Source organism: Gilbertella persicaria (genome assembly GCF_025201335.1).
Source record: "Gilbertella persicaria strain CBS 190.32 chromosome Unknown B0P05scaffold_3, whole genome shotgun sequence".
Taxonomy (NCBI): Eukaryota; Fungi; Mucoromycota; class Mucoromycetes; order Mucorales; family Choanephoraceae; genus Gilbertella; species Gilbertella persicaria.
The window spans coordinates 391,689-405,160 of NW_026251964.1; the positions used below are offsets into that span (position 1 = coordinate 391,689).

The window sequence follows — 13,472 nt, forward strand, 5'->3', positions numbered from 1 at the left end:
AAAGGTGAAGAATAAACAGGCATCAAAAGCTTGCAACACACACACAAAAAGTAGTCTAATTTAAGCACTTGTCCCTGAGATGGATTACCTAAGCAAATACATGAAATATAGAGTCACACGGAAAAATGATTGGCTGTTTTTCACGTTAGAATTTTATTTTATTTTACAATTAAGTGTATCTAGAATGTACAGGTCTATCCCTTCCTTCTGACTGTTGATCATGATAAGAAGAGCGTATATATCGACCACCCAGACTACTGCCATGATATTCTACATGTGATTGTTCAAGACTAATGACCGAGTTTGAAAGAGAAATAATGGATTCTGTGTCATCTTCTTGAGTAGGCAGTGGTACAACAGGTGGTGGCATAAACATCTCTTGATGATCAGGCTGGGAAGTGTGACTAAAGTAAGATGACTGAGACCGCGTCTTGCGATGTCGCCGTGTGTCTATCATATCATCTAAAACATGAACAAATGGGTTTCGAGGACTACTGGTCTGTGACGATGCTTGAGATATCATGTAGCGACGTGCATCTTCATCTGAGGCAAACCGAGAATGACTACCATTCAATTTCAGTTTATCTCTTATTTGAGCTAAAGGAGGTGAAGAAATCAAAGGTGAGTCGAGATGAGAGGATGACCAAGAAGGTTTGCTGGCATGACCTTGCTGAACATGGACGTAGCCTTGAAATCCATTGAATTTGGCATCCAACATTTCAGCTTGTTCTTTTTCACGCTGGGCTATTTTCTCTGCTTCCAGCACTTCAAAGTCTGTCAGACGCATACGAGGGATTGTATCTTCATTGTCTTGGTGTTCACTCTGCTCGTGAGCGTCCATGAGAATACCATGCAGTCGATGGCGACGATTGAATTGGGTAGGCCAGACATCGTACCACAAATAAGCAGTATTCGAATGCCAAACAGAGAGCAGCACAAACCAGATATTGAAAAAAGGGACAGCAAACAAGCAATACAGAATAAGCCAAATAGTGTACTTAAATTGACGTCGCAGAATAAAATAGATGACATGCAGTAGTATAAGCGAGGTAAATGCACCGACAATGATAGCAAATGCAAGATTATGGTAAGTGAAATAGCGAATATAGACCGAGTATAAGTAAGCTGTCAAAGGCATTGTAAAGATGGTATCCAGTAGTTTAGTCGATGATACAATCCAGTACATCCAACCCAAGTGTTTAGCCACATGTTGAAATTCGAGTTGGAAATGAAAGGTGGTGCGTAAATGTCGAATGGCAAGGGCCTGAAGTACAAGGAAATGCGTTGGCAAGACAGCATAGCCTACTGCTTCAGGCTCAAAGGCAAGTCGGCGGTTAGGATTCGATCGTAATAAAACAATGCTAAAGTATTGCTCTTCACCTAACAACAGCAAATTCTCCATATGCATTGTGCTGGGTTTAGGTGCTGCTAAACCACGCAAAACAGTAGGTTGAATACAACAAGGCTCTATGTTTGAGTTCGGCGCTAAAGAAAAGACAGGTGGTTGAGGTGAAGTTGCCTTCTTTTTCTTTTTGTGCACACGACGACGAAAGCTCATTTTGGTTCGAAATGTACTGGTAACAGTGGTATTGGTGGTTGTGGTAGAAGTCACATTATCATCACTACTGCTATTATCCTCATCATCATCCTCATCATCATCATTTAAATCCAAGTTTTGAAATGCATTGGTGGATCGCATATCGCCTGGTACAATTTCATCACTGACTTTGGCGTGTTTTTCAGTCGAGTGAAAAGGATGTGCGCTTTCGTGACTGGATTGACTGAATGCATCAAACGGATAATACATAGTTCGTTTCTTGTTTGTCTCTGACCATAGTCGATACATCACAAATCCACCATGAATCGTAGTGACTGTCCCTAAACAAGCTTCAAAGGCTGGACCTGCGTACTGAGTTAAATAGAGCGGAATGATCTGTAACATGGTTACGATGTTTTCTTCAGGATTCGCAGGCCGAATATGACCACTGACAGCCATTAATCTTGGATCTGCTTCAAGCCGAGAAGCCAGTCGACAGATGGCATTGTCTTGCACTTGAATATCGGCGTCAGTCACCAACATGTATTTCAATTGTCGAGGATCAATGCCCAGTAGGTTATAACAGAGATTAAACAGTTCAAATTCAAGTGGTGTGATGCGATAATACATTAAATTCATGCATCGTTCTAAAAACCCAAGCATCATCAGCATTGAATCTCGCTTTCCACGATTGCCTGGTACCCGTGTGGTCGAGAGAGATTCATGGGGTGCGCCTACCTTGACAATCAACAAGAACGGCACGCGATTACGTCCTGATTCATAGAACCCTGCATACACTTTGGCATAATTGATCCGACGAGACCCTTGACCCAATGAGATGTACGAGCGTAATTCAGGATCCTTGGTAGAACTATAGCCCAAGGCATCCAAGATACAGAGATAGGACTCTTTGGTGTCTGTTTTACTCTTGACAAGTCCATCACATACAAAGCAGAGCAGTTTGCGCGTGTCTGGGTAATTGGTTCTGGCAAGTGAATCAAATGTCTGTCTTAATGTCTCTGAAGATTCAGCAAAACAAGGAATGAACAAGAGTGTGTAAGGTGGCAAGTGGCGATGATTGCTCATGATCGAGAGGGTGCGCCGAAAAGCATGTTCTGCTGAATGAGACGAAGGGGCTGCTTTATAGACCAGTTTCTGTATACATCGTAGTCGAGACAAGTAAGCGAGGTTCATGCGGACCAAGAAATAGAGCAAAAAACAGCCGAGTGTGATCCATAAAGCCAAGTTGATATGAGCACAGCCTATGTCTTGTTCTAGTTCGGCTACTCCATGATAAAATAAGGTATGAAGGCATTGTCGATAGGCATGAGGATTCTTTATGTCTTTATAATAGCGTTGAGTGATATCTTCACCCATATGGACATAGAGCAACAAGGTTAAATCTAAGGGCAAGAACATTCGATCCATAGCAAACGATCGAGAGTAAGAGCCTTGTGCGACCCGAACGACATTCGTGACACCCTCTAAATAATCTGTGATATCCAAGACTGTACCGTCAAGAATGACAAATGCTTGTCCTTGTGAACTATGATAAGGTAATGTTGAATAATTATTATACACACTGGCAGCATCAAACTTGAGCACTAATACAAAGTCAATACAATGCAATGGCCATGAATGAAAGTCTTACCTCCTTTTCTTGGGTATCGTAAGAATTGTTGTTCACTCATGATTGAATAAAAGCAAGACGCACCCGTCTTGTTTCGTTGAGTAGGATAAGGACAAGAGACGAGTTTGTTGTTCTCTACTTTATAGCCGGGATCAGTGGCTAATTTGTATTTTAGCCAATTGTCTGCTTGTGTAGAGCGATTAAAGCCGTTAATACAGCTGTCTATGTATTGGTTGTTATACGTGGTTCGATCAGCCGGTCGTTGTAACTGCATAAAATTAGGAAACATGGGCGATAAGTCGTAATGAGGATATCTGTTGACTTGTTCTGTCATTTGAGATGTGTTGCCTAGATCTTGCCAATCAACCACAACACCATTGATAGAAGACAATCTCGAGCTATTGGCATAGACAACATTGTCTTCATAAGTAGGTGGTGGGTCACAAAACAAGGCTGTAATGAATTCCAACCAAACACAAAACAAGACCACAATAAATAAAGAAGTCAATACTAATGCTATCTTTTCTCGTAAAGCAATTCTTCTTTCTATTGTTCTTGTATGAGTTTATGTATAAAAATTCTTTTATTTACCTTTTGTCTTGAATTGTCCATATGGAATATATTGAAAGAGTATATCAGGTATAAATAATGTACATAGTTTAGTATATGCGACCCAAAAGATACGCCGACAAGAAGGTCGTATATATTTTGAGTCATTTTTTATCATTATTCTCTTTCATGAATATACTGAAAAAAACAAAAAAAAAAGAAAAAAAAAAAGAATCTGGGTTAAACACATCAAATAATAATAATAATAATAATAATAATAATAATAATAATAATAATAATAGAAAGGGGGGTTTTTTTGTAGTGTTTTATTCAAAAAAAAAAAAGAAAAAAAAAGCATTCATATGTGTGTATATATAGAAAAAAAAACAAATGATATGTATAATGTATAAAGAAAGAAAGAAACTGGGGTTATATGTAATAAAGAAGGGATAATTATATATATATAAAGAATAGAGTCATACAAGATAATATAAAGTGAATGTATGGATGAAAAAGGAGTGTATATAAAATGATGGATGTGTATGTATAATAAACTTAATCTTTCAATGATTGTCTGACATGACTAATGTTATATGAGCCAGAATTACTTTCTACAATGGTCAATTTCCTCTTTTTGGAAAGGGATGGTGGTGGTGAAGTCCAATGAAAGACTGAGATACCTGGGTTATTCATGCGAGTAGGTGAAGGTGTTTGCATAGGTGAAGAACTGATTGAACTTGAAAGTGAAGGTGGCTGACAATAACAGGTAGTAATCGATTGAATACTTGTCTTTCTTCTTCTTCTCTTATTTGTATGTGAGCATTCGCATGGAGCTGGTGAAAGTACAAGTGTCCAACCATGCTGATTTTTTTGATACTTGTACCCATTTGGACGAGCTGGAGTTGTACAAGGTGAAGGTGTATAATCTGGTTGTTTCTCTTCAACTTGTCTTAATGGACGAGCAGCAAATAACAAATCAGAAAAGTCAAGTAAAGACGTAGGTTGATGAAGTGTCTTTGCTTCCACATGCATATGTAACACACGATGCCAATGTTCAAATACAGGCTGAGATATATAAAGACGGTAATCCATCATGTTGAGGAAAATACGTTCGGCTGCATTGACTTCAGAGACTGGTAAACCTGCTATTTTTGCCCAAGCTGAATTACGATATGTCTTGTCTTGTACAAATTTGGAAGCAACCACTAAACTGGCCAAGAACATGCGACGACCACAGCTGACATAGGCATCTTCCCAACAGCTTGTATGTCTCATTTTAGCTAAATACATGGTGATTTGAGGCTTTGAGCGAAAAAGATAGAACAAGGCTGTCTGGAGTGTTGAATAGGTTGTTCTTGATCGTTTCAGTACTTCTTGAATAAATGTCCTAAGTGGTACAACACTGTTTTTATTGTTGGAAGGTAACTGCCAAATAGATTCAATCACACTAGCGTTGACATCTAAATAATCATGATGTTTGGTATGCGAACATATATATATGTATATATACACATTCTACAAGTGTATCTTTTTTTTTTTTTTTTTTACCTACAAGGGCATCTACATATGCCAATCGATTTGTTGTATTCAATGAAGACTTCATAGAAGGTAACAACCCTCCTCTTAATTGATGTTGTTGTTGTTGTTCATATTGAATTGACAAGAGAGAAGCCATGATGAATTGATTTCAGAAAAGAAAAAGAAATAAAAAAAAAGGATGGGTTTTTTTTAAATATAAGAAACCAAAGAAAGGGAGTTAATTAGGGACAACAACAACACGCCAAAGGGTGAGAGAGAGAGAGAGAGAAAGAAAAAAAAGAGAAAGAGAGGAGTGAAAAAGAGAAAAAGAAAAAAAAAGAAAGGAGAAGGAAAGGCAGAAAATAAAAAAAGAAATGCACAAAAGAAGCGCTACTTTTAGAACTTTAGCACACAATAAAGTTATGAAAGAGTCGGTTAAGAAGCCTTAAAAGGGAATCCCTATGTCCTCGCTGGTTACCAATCACAATGTGATTCTCCTTAAAGCAGTGTGTATAATTTAGATTCAAAACCCGCTTACCGCATTGGATTTTTTATTGTATTTCGTAAGGAGTAAGAAAAAGAAAAAGGAATCCTTGCTTGTGATTTCATCAGATCTCGTGGTGTTGTTGGTTTGTGGCAAATAATAAATCATAAACTACCATAAAAGGCAAGTCTCCATTTCATGATTTCCTTTTTATTCATATGCAGTCAAGATAAACGTGAATATATAATATATAGTGAGAACGATGACATTATGTCATTTTGAAATGTCTGTAGCCATAAAATAAATGTCAAAATTAATGACACTCTTTAGAAAATAATTGTCCTAAAAAAACAAACCCACCTGTCCCTTTATGTCTATAGACATTTAAAGCAAGAGAGAAAGGCGTCAATAGATTAAATCAAACTGACCCAAAAAAATCATGCACATTTTTTCACTCCAAAACAAGTAGAATGGAGTTAAATGACCAGCAAAGTTGGTTGAATAAGCAATAGAATGTTTTTATCATCAATAAATTCAATAAAAAAAAATGTACGCTTGTTGAGTTGTAAATTTTTATTTATTTCATCAAAGTACCATTAGACAGTACCTTTGGTATTATAGGTCATTTGTGGTTGGTTTCTAGGGCGGTTTATCCTTTCCTCCATCAAATTATGATTTCATCTTGCCAAATACCAATGTTACCAAAAAAAAAAAAAAAAAAAAAAAAAAAATGCTAGATACATGTCAACATTTTCTATGAAATATTTAATTATCTTGTAAATTTAATTTATAGATATGAGTAGCTAAATAAATACGAATACATAAAATGACAAGTCATGACATCAGAGGTCGCCGTATTGGACCAAGTCCGGTTTGTTTGCTGTCAATCCAGCAAAGTCGATTGTCATGATTGTAATTAGATAATTGACGGCCGCTAAAAATTGCAAGAGATCTAAAGCAAATTGTTTTAATTTAAGCGGCAGGTTTCTTATGCATCGTACCCTTTTTTTTAGGGACCATCATCTATCAGACATGTTCGCAGAGTATCGGGTAAAGAGGGAGTGACTAGAGAACATTCCATCCACTCCAAAAGGTGACCACTTTGGTATGAATATGCAATTTCTTAGAGAAGAGGAAGTCATTGTAGTCATTCTATAAAAAGAAAAACTATATTTATAAAAGATGTTCTATCAATTGACCATATCTCAGATTTTTTTTTATTATTTATCACATAAAGACACCAGTAATTTATCAATATAAAAAAAATAGGAATACTAAAAAACGAATAACAGTTGTATTCTTCTTTTTGAAGTAGACAATTATTTTTTAAAGTGTCATTAATTTTGACATTTATTTTATGGCTACAGACATTTCAAAGTGACAAGATTTACCGTTCTTGCTGTATATTATGTATATACGTAATTCTTACTTAATAAGGACGATCCCTTCTGTCATGTCTGCGTTCATTGCGATCATTACGGTCACCACGGTCACCACGGTCACCACGATCATTACGATCATTACGATCTCTTCTTCCGCTGTTACTACTGCTGCTTGAATAAGGTTTCCTGCCTCCTCCTTGCTTTTGAGCATGACACTTGAAACATTCATTTCGTCTAGAGAAGTTGTTCACACCACAACTAAAATTAAGGTTAGTAAATGAAGTTTAACTTTATCTCTTTTTACTTTTCACAAGACCAATCTCCTTCTCTAGAATCATTGCCGCGGTAATTATTAGATCTATTGTTGTTGCTGCTGTTGTTGCTGTTGTTGTTGTTGTTGTTGCTACGGTAACCATGGTTACCTCGTTCAGCTTAATCAATAGTTGAGTGTATGTTTCAATCAACTTTCTTTTCTTTTTTTTTTTTTTACCTGGCATATTGATCTTTCTTTCTGCCTTGGATACTTGAATAATATTGCCCATAAATTCTTTACCTCCAAACCACTCAATAGCAGCATCAGCAGAAGGTGGATCATCATAAGTCAAGGTAGCTATGGACATGAGCAAACCCTTGACAACCCTTAGATTGTGCACTTACCATCACCTTTAGGCATATTGGTTGCCTTGTCCAGATAGATCCAGACTGTTATTGTGTCAGTATAGTTTAGGCATAAAAGTAGACTTACTCTTGGGTTTTCTTAACTTTTTGTCTGTTTTGATGATACCAATCGAACCAAAATGAGCAGCTAATTTCTCTTCTGTCACATCTTGAGGCAAATTGGTAATATAGACAGTGTCTTCAATGGTCTGCATACCTAGAATATAGAGTATCTAAGTATATGTATATATATATATTATCTTTACCATTTTCATTAACGGTAGGTCTGTATCGATTATCACTTCTTCCTCCATAACCACGATGGTATCCAGTATCGTCATCTTTATATAAACAATGTCAGGCAAAAAGAATAATGAAGATGGATATGTTTTATAAAAAAAATCATTCAAAAACATGCATACACTGCTGATATCCTCTGTCTTCTCTTGAACTAGACATACTGTATAAAAAGGAAAATTGTGGCGCGATGAAGAGAAAGAAAAAAAAAAACTTGCATAGCGAGTGACGTTGAACGCGTCAAATTAAATTCAGACACCGAATCACGAACCTTTTTTCTCTCTTTTCTTTTATTTCGAATGCTAGAAGAACTTGAGAGATTATCGAATGTTATTGCTTCTTATCGACCTGGAGAGGATCAAAAGCCTCTTGTTCTCTGTATTCGAAAACTAAAACGATTTATTCTCGATGATGCAAAGGAAATAACTATTGTAAGCACGTCTGTGTTGAGTCACAACCATGTTAACGCATTCATTTCAAGTGGGTTTATGACACACTCAAATCAAGAAAGAGCATGGCAGCACGTATGTCTTGATTGAAAATTAGTAGCACATCACTTAATTTCCATATTTAGAAATGACAGATCCTTTAGATCAAGCATTACTTGACTTGATCAAAGATATTATCCTTTTTGAAAAAGCAGTGAATTGTATAGAGTAAAGTAGTATTTTCATCAAGAGGATGACTAACATAGACATAAAGTTCATTAGACACTTTATTTAAAGTAAGTTTTCTTCATATTGCCTATGCTAATCCTATGTAGCATGTACAAGTGGAATCAACAAGTATGGTTTGGCTCCTATGTCTTGTTGGAGAAAAATTACCCCAGATTGTTACTCGTCGAATTCATCAACTGTTTATTCTTGGAAATGTCTCCTACAATAACCCTTATTTGGGAACATCTGCAAGGTAGATTTTACCTGTCTATCAACTTGACCTTAATGTTCTATATAGTGCAACAGATCACAGCCAAAAGAATTTAGTCTACATAAGCAATTGTCTATTTATTCACTTGCTCAATGGTCATAAGCAGATAGTGATAGATTCTGTTGTTGAGTTATTTCAAGACTATCTGGGCTGGATTGAACACAATCAACCCTTGACAACAGGTAACTCCTATTGTTTCTCTCTTTTTTTGTGTTTATTGACAAGAAACTAGATTTACAAAAATTTACCTTATCTTATTTATTGTTCCTGCCAAAAACCTCGGCTATGTTGTTTAAAGGTACATTGTTCTCCTATTCTTGTTTGCTTATCTTTAAAAGAGTCTTGGTCTATTCTTTTTAGACTCTTATGTGACCACGGAGTTGCAGGAACTATCTTTCTTTATGAAAAGACATATCAATCATCCTTGATTAAGATAGACGACAAGCTTCAAACCATTGCTTCTATTTTCCCCCGTTGGCTTAAATCAGTTGCTTTTGAACAGAATGGATTGTTTATGAAGCATGCTATGGATGTAGCCATTATGCTGGATACACTCATTCATGATTCTCGCTTAGACTTGAAGCATCTTGTTCCGGTATGAATACATGAATAAGAAAAGAAAAAAAAAGAGCTTAACTTTCGAGTGGTTAGACAGGAGGAAGGTCTATGATCGACACACTTAAACCTTCTTTTGAACAATTAGACTTGAAACCTTCTTCTATTGACCTAGTTGGATGGACCATGACACTCTTTTCTTCAGACAAAAGACCTTCGAGGGGCACACATGATCTTCAAATCCCTCTTTTTCTTTTACAGCTGGATTTTTTTAATGATACTAAAAAAGAAGAAGCTATCCAGATGTTTGTTCAATTGATTACCCGAGTAGATCAACCCATAGACGAAGCATCTGCTGATGGTATACGCTATTTTATTCTTGACCTTGTTTCTTCTGCAGAGGCAAAATGGCCAGACTTATTTCAGTAAGTGATTTACAGACTGGCTATTTCTAATAGAGTAGATTTGTACTAGAACAGATCTTTTCAAAAGCGATTGCGATGCATATTGCAGATAATGAAGGATCTGTCAATATTGAGAAAATCCTGGGTAATCTAGCCATGTTGTTTGCACCTTTTGAAGGAGACAAACCAGGTTTTGATGCTTTTCAGAAATACATGGTAAATCACTGGCGTCAAGTGTCTCTATTGTTCTTGAACCATCCTTCCATTCAATGCAGGGCTATGGGGTATCGTGTCTTGACTCATTCTCGTTTTTGGCAGCATATCGCTACGGAGGAATTTACGACTGTCTCTAAATTGTTGATGGATGCTTGGTTTAGACATATTAAGGGACGTTATCTCCGAGTCAATCTAGAGGAGGAATTGTGCGTGATTGAAGAACAACAAAAACTAAGTAAGTCTCCCCTGTTTATTTTCATGCTTATCTCTCCTCCTTTTCTTTATAGTCTCCTGTTGTTGTCAAAATACAGAATTAGCGAAAACCATGTTGTGCTTTACGATGGACTGTATCTTAGGAGGTGCTTTGGAAATCTTTCCTTCCATGGATACAGTGTCCATTCAACAAGAACGACAAAGTCTCCTTGACCAAGTCACTCAGCATGACTATTTGCCACCGCCCATGCCTACTTCAAAACCACCTCAGTTTATCACTTGCCTTTCATGGACTCAGGATATAAGAGACTGTGTCTATACAGACAATATCGCAAGAACAGCTTCTTTATTTAACGGACTCTCTACGGACATCAACCACCATGTCTTGTCCCATTTACTAAGACTATGGCAACCTATCTCTGTCTCGTTTAACACGTACCATGATGTCCTGCCTATGAATATACCCTATCAAAACGACATTATGATCGGTGGTGCATTTAAAGACCACCCTGTCTTGTTTCTCATCTTGGAAAAATACAGCATGGCTCAAACAAGAGACATGGTACGCAGCATTCTAGTCTATTTTATTGTGTTTTGGCACATGAAAGAAGTCGTGAATGTACCTACCACACTTAGTTTTGCCACCCAGCTAGAAGAAACCATACGGCTGGTGGCTTTTATGAAGCCTATCTTACCCGAGTTTCTGGTGAATACCCATCCGTTGTTTCCGTTTATGTCTGCTAAAGATTTAGGTGATATTTTGTTTCGTATGATTTGGGATTATCTGAGTTGGCAATCTGCCCAGCATATTCCAGGCATTACACAACACATGTCGCCACAAGACCAGGAAGCAAGAATGGACAAGTATAGAAAGACCATGTTGGCCATGTGCCAACAACGCCTTGTCGTATTAGAAAAGGCGCCTCAATGGCATCAAGCCTTATCAAAAGCCATGTCTACTCTTTTTCAATAAATTTTTTTTCTTATTTTCTGGAGTCCCCTGAGCGCGACATCAAACGAAAAAGGGCTCTTTTTTTTTTCTTATTCTCATCAAAGACGCGTTTTTTTTTTCATTATTATTATTATGACAAAAAAAGAGACAAAACCCATTTCAAAAGATAAAGAAGAAGAAATGAGCTCGGCATTAATTGCTCAGTTATTAGCAGAAGATGCCATGATACAAGGCAATGATAGTTACTATGCCGAGTACAGCAACGATAACCGAGGTTATGATCCATATCAAATGCATGAAGAATATGACGATAGTTATGAAGAGAATTCTGAGGACGACTTTGATCCACGTAAAAAAAAGAACGTTAAACCAAGCACAGGTAATAGGATGAAATAAAGAACAAGACAACTCATTTAAATCAAGGTAAACGAGGCAGGAAAAAGAAAATAGTGTCCCAGCCCATCATGGAAACTTCAGAAGAAGTCACGGAGATAGAGCCCAAGAAACCAGAAGAACGTGTCAGTAAAAAGCCTAGGAAGCCTGTTCCTGAAGGGTACAATACAGGCGTTTATACTGACATGGAAGAAAAGCATTTCTTAGAAGGACTTGATATGTTTGGTCGAGATTGGACAAAAGTAAGGAAGGGAGACATTTTATTTCTATCGAAGACTAATAAATTAGCTTCAACGACATATTGGTACAAGAGATGCCAATTCGATTCGAAGTCATGCTCAAAAGCATTTTATCAAAATGTTTAGAGACAATATTCCTTTACCTCCCAAAGTCAGAGAATCAGGGGAAGGTTATACTTTGTCTGGAAAACCTTTGGACCCTAATTCTGCTGCTGCTAAGCCTTATTTAGGACGCTTAAACACACCCAAGGAGAATAATGTAGAGCCAATGGTTGAAGAAGTGGCAAAAGCAGTCGAGAAACAAACTGAGACTTTGCAAATTACCGAAAATAAACCAAACACAAGCACTACACCTTCTCCTACCCAATCCTCAACGCAAGTCATGTTCTTTATGCAAATGAAATAACTCATGATTTAAATAGTACAGATCATTCAGACATACATTATGATGCTAAAGGAAGAACCTCTTATTCTTCTTCCCGTCTAAGAAAACAACGCGAGTCTGTCAATTATGGTCAAATCAGTAAAGACGAGTAAGTGATGCTATGTTAAATATAGACTCATGTCATGCTTTAGTGATCCTTTGACCATGATCAAATGTGAACCATTTACAGGCAAACCAGGCACTGGTGCACTCGGTAGCCAACCTTTTGAATTGGCTGTGGAATCCAATGTGTTATTGGCCATGGATTTCCACGCTCATCTGATGACTACCGAAATCATTGGTTTCTTGGCTGGTGACTGGGATAAAGATACCAAACAGTTGGTGGTCAAAGAAGCCTATCCTTGTCGTTCGATAGAAACAGGCCAAAATGATGTGAATGTTGAAATGGATCCTACCAGTGCCATTGAGACACGTCAATTGATTGAGGAACGTAACATGAAGGTCGTTGGCTGGTATCACTCACATCCTACCTTTATACCCGATCCTAGTTTGGTAGATATTGAAAATCAAAGAAACTATCAAATCCTTTGCCGAGAGGAGCATGTTCATTCTTTAGAGCCTTTTGTGGGTGCAATTGTGGGCCCTTATGATCCTGCTTTGCCGGGCTCTGCTAGTGTGATCAATTGGTTTCATGTCAATAATGCTCATAGTGATCGACCTATTCCTAAGCGATTGGTGTATGAATTGAAAGAAAACGATAGTCTATCACAAGAAGCAGAAGAGAGAATGGTAATACATTTTATATAGATCATAGACTTATTGTGTTAGTTTGCTTTATTAGATGTATATAAAAACTCGCCTGAAAAAGTAGTGTTTGCAGAACATTGGCGTCAAGATGTATCTGAGACAAAACTACAGAAAATAATCAAGAGTCTAGGATCACGGATACCTTGGGTCCAAAAACTAATAAAACAAGATGCTGCAATTGATGATGTGTTTCTACAAAGAGTCCAAACAAGCTTAAAGGAATGGTAAAAATGAAGGTTTTGCATGTTTAATGTGTCTGATTGGTTAGTATGTTGACAAGCCACACAAAAAAAAAAAAAAAAAAAAGAATAAAAACTATTTTTTTTT

General features: G+C 37.1%; 5 protein-coding genes across 5 annotated transcripts; 2 read left to right on the forward strand and 3 right to left on the reverse strand.

Annotated features, from left to right (window-relative positions):
• Positions 1–131: 131 nt before the first annotated feature.
• Positions 132–3,908, reverse strand: B0P05DRAFT_169593 (chitin synthase-domain-containing protein). The gene is made up of 3 exons (XM_051573130.1): positions 3,759–3,908; positions 3,189–3,713; positions 132–3,141 (listed from the first exon to the last, which is right to left on the reverse strand). The coding sequence occupies exons 1-3, from the start codon at positions 3,892–3,894 to the stop codon at positions 170–172; spliced, it is 3,633 nt and encodes a 1,210-aa protein (XP_051439080.1). The 5' UTR covers positions 3,895–3,908; the 3' UTR covers positions 132–169.
• Positions 3,909–4,040: 132 nt separating this feature from the next.
• B0P05DRAFT_524186 (uncharacterized protein) lies at positions 4,041–5,508 on the reverse strand (the record flags this gene model as incomplete). The annotated part of the gene is made up of 2 exons (XM_051576169.1): positions 5,265–5,508; positions 4,041–5,176 (listed from the first exon to the last, which is right to left on the reverse strand). Coding segments are annotated over exons 1-2 (782 nt in total), but the record flags the coding sequence as incomplete, so codon positions are not given.
• A 1,957-nt stretch (positions 5,509–7,465) lies between these two features.
• Positions 7,466–8,242, reverse strand: B0P05DRAFT_524190 (uncharacterized protein; the record flags this gene model as incomplete). Its single annotated transcript, XM_051576170.1, has 5 exons — positions 8,024–8,242; positions 7,846–7,974; positions 7,758–7,802; positions 7,591–7,710; positions 7,466–7,531 (listed from the first exon to the last, which is right to left on the reverse strand). Coding segments are annotated over exons 2-5 (358 nt in total), but the record flags the coding sequence as incomplete, so codon positions are not given.
• A 23-nt stretch (positions 8,243–8,265) lies between these two features.
• On the forward strand, positions 8,266–11,401 carry B0P05DRAFT_524194 (uncharacterized protein). The gene is made up of 11 exons (XM_051576171.1): positions 8,266–8,485; positions 8,536–8,578; positions 8,629–8,710; positions 8,757–8,778; positions 8,818–8,963; positions 9,009–9,163; positions 9,214–9,279; positions 9,320–9,576; positions 9,633–9,961; positions 10,000–10,391; positions 10,444–11,401. Exons 1-11 carry the CDS (start codon positions 8,354–8,356, stop codon positions 11,340–11,342), a joined length of 2,523 nt encoding a protein of 840 aa, XP_051439083.1. The 5' UTR covers positions 8,266–8,353; the 3' UTR covers positions 11,343–11,401.
• On the forward strand, positions 11,402–13,441 carry B0P05DRAFT_524201 (uncharacterized protein). Its single transcript, XM_051576172.1, has 6 exons — positions 11,402–11,700; positions 11,745–11,956; positions 12,003–12,328; positions 12,376–12,486; positions 12,530–13,127; positions 13,167–13,441. The coding sequence occupies exons 1-6, from the start codon at positions 11,454–11,456 to the stop codon at positions 13,371–13,373; spliced, it is 1,701 nt and encodes a 566-aa protein (XP_051439084.1). The 5' UTR covers positions 11,402–11,453; the 3' UTR covers positions 13,374–13,441.
• Positions 13,442–13,472: the final 31 nt, after the last annotated feature.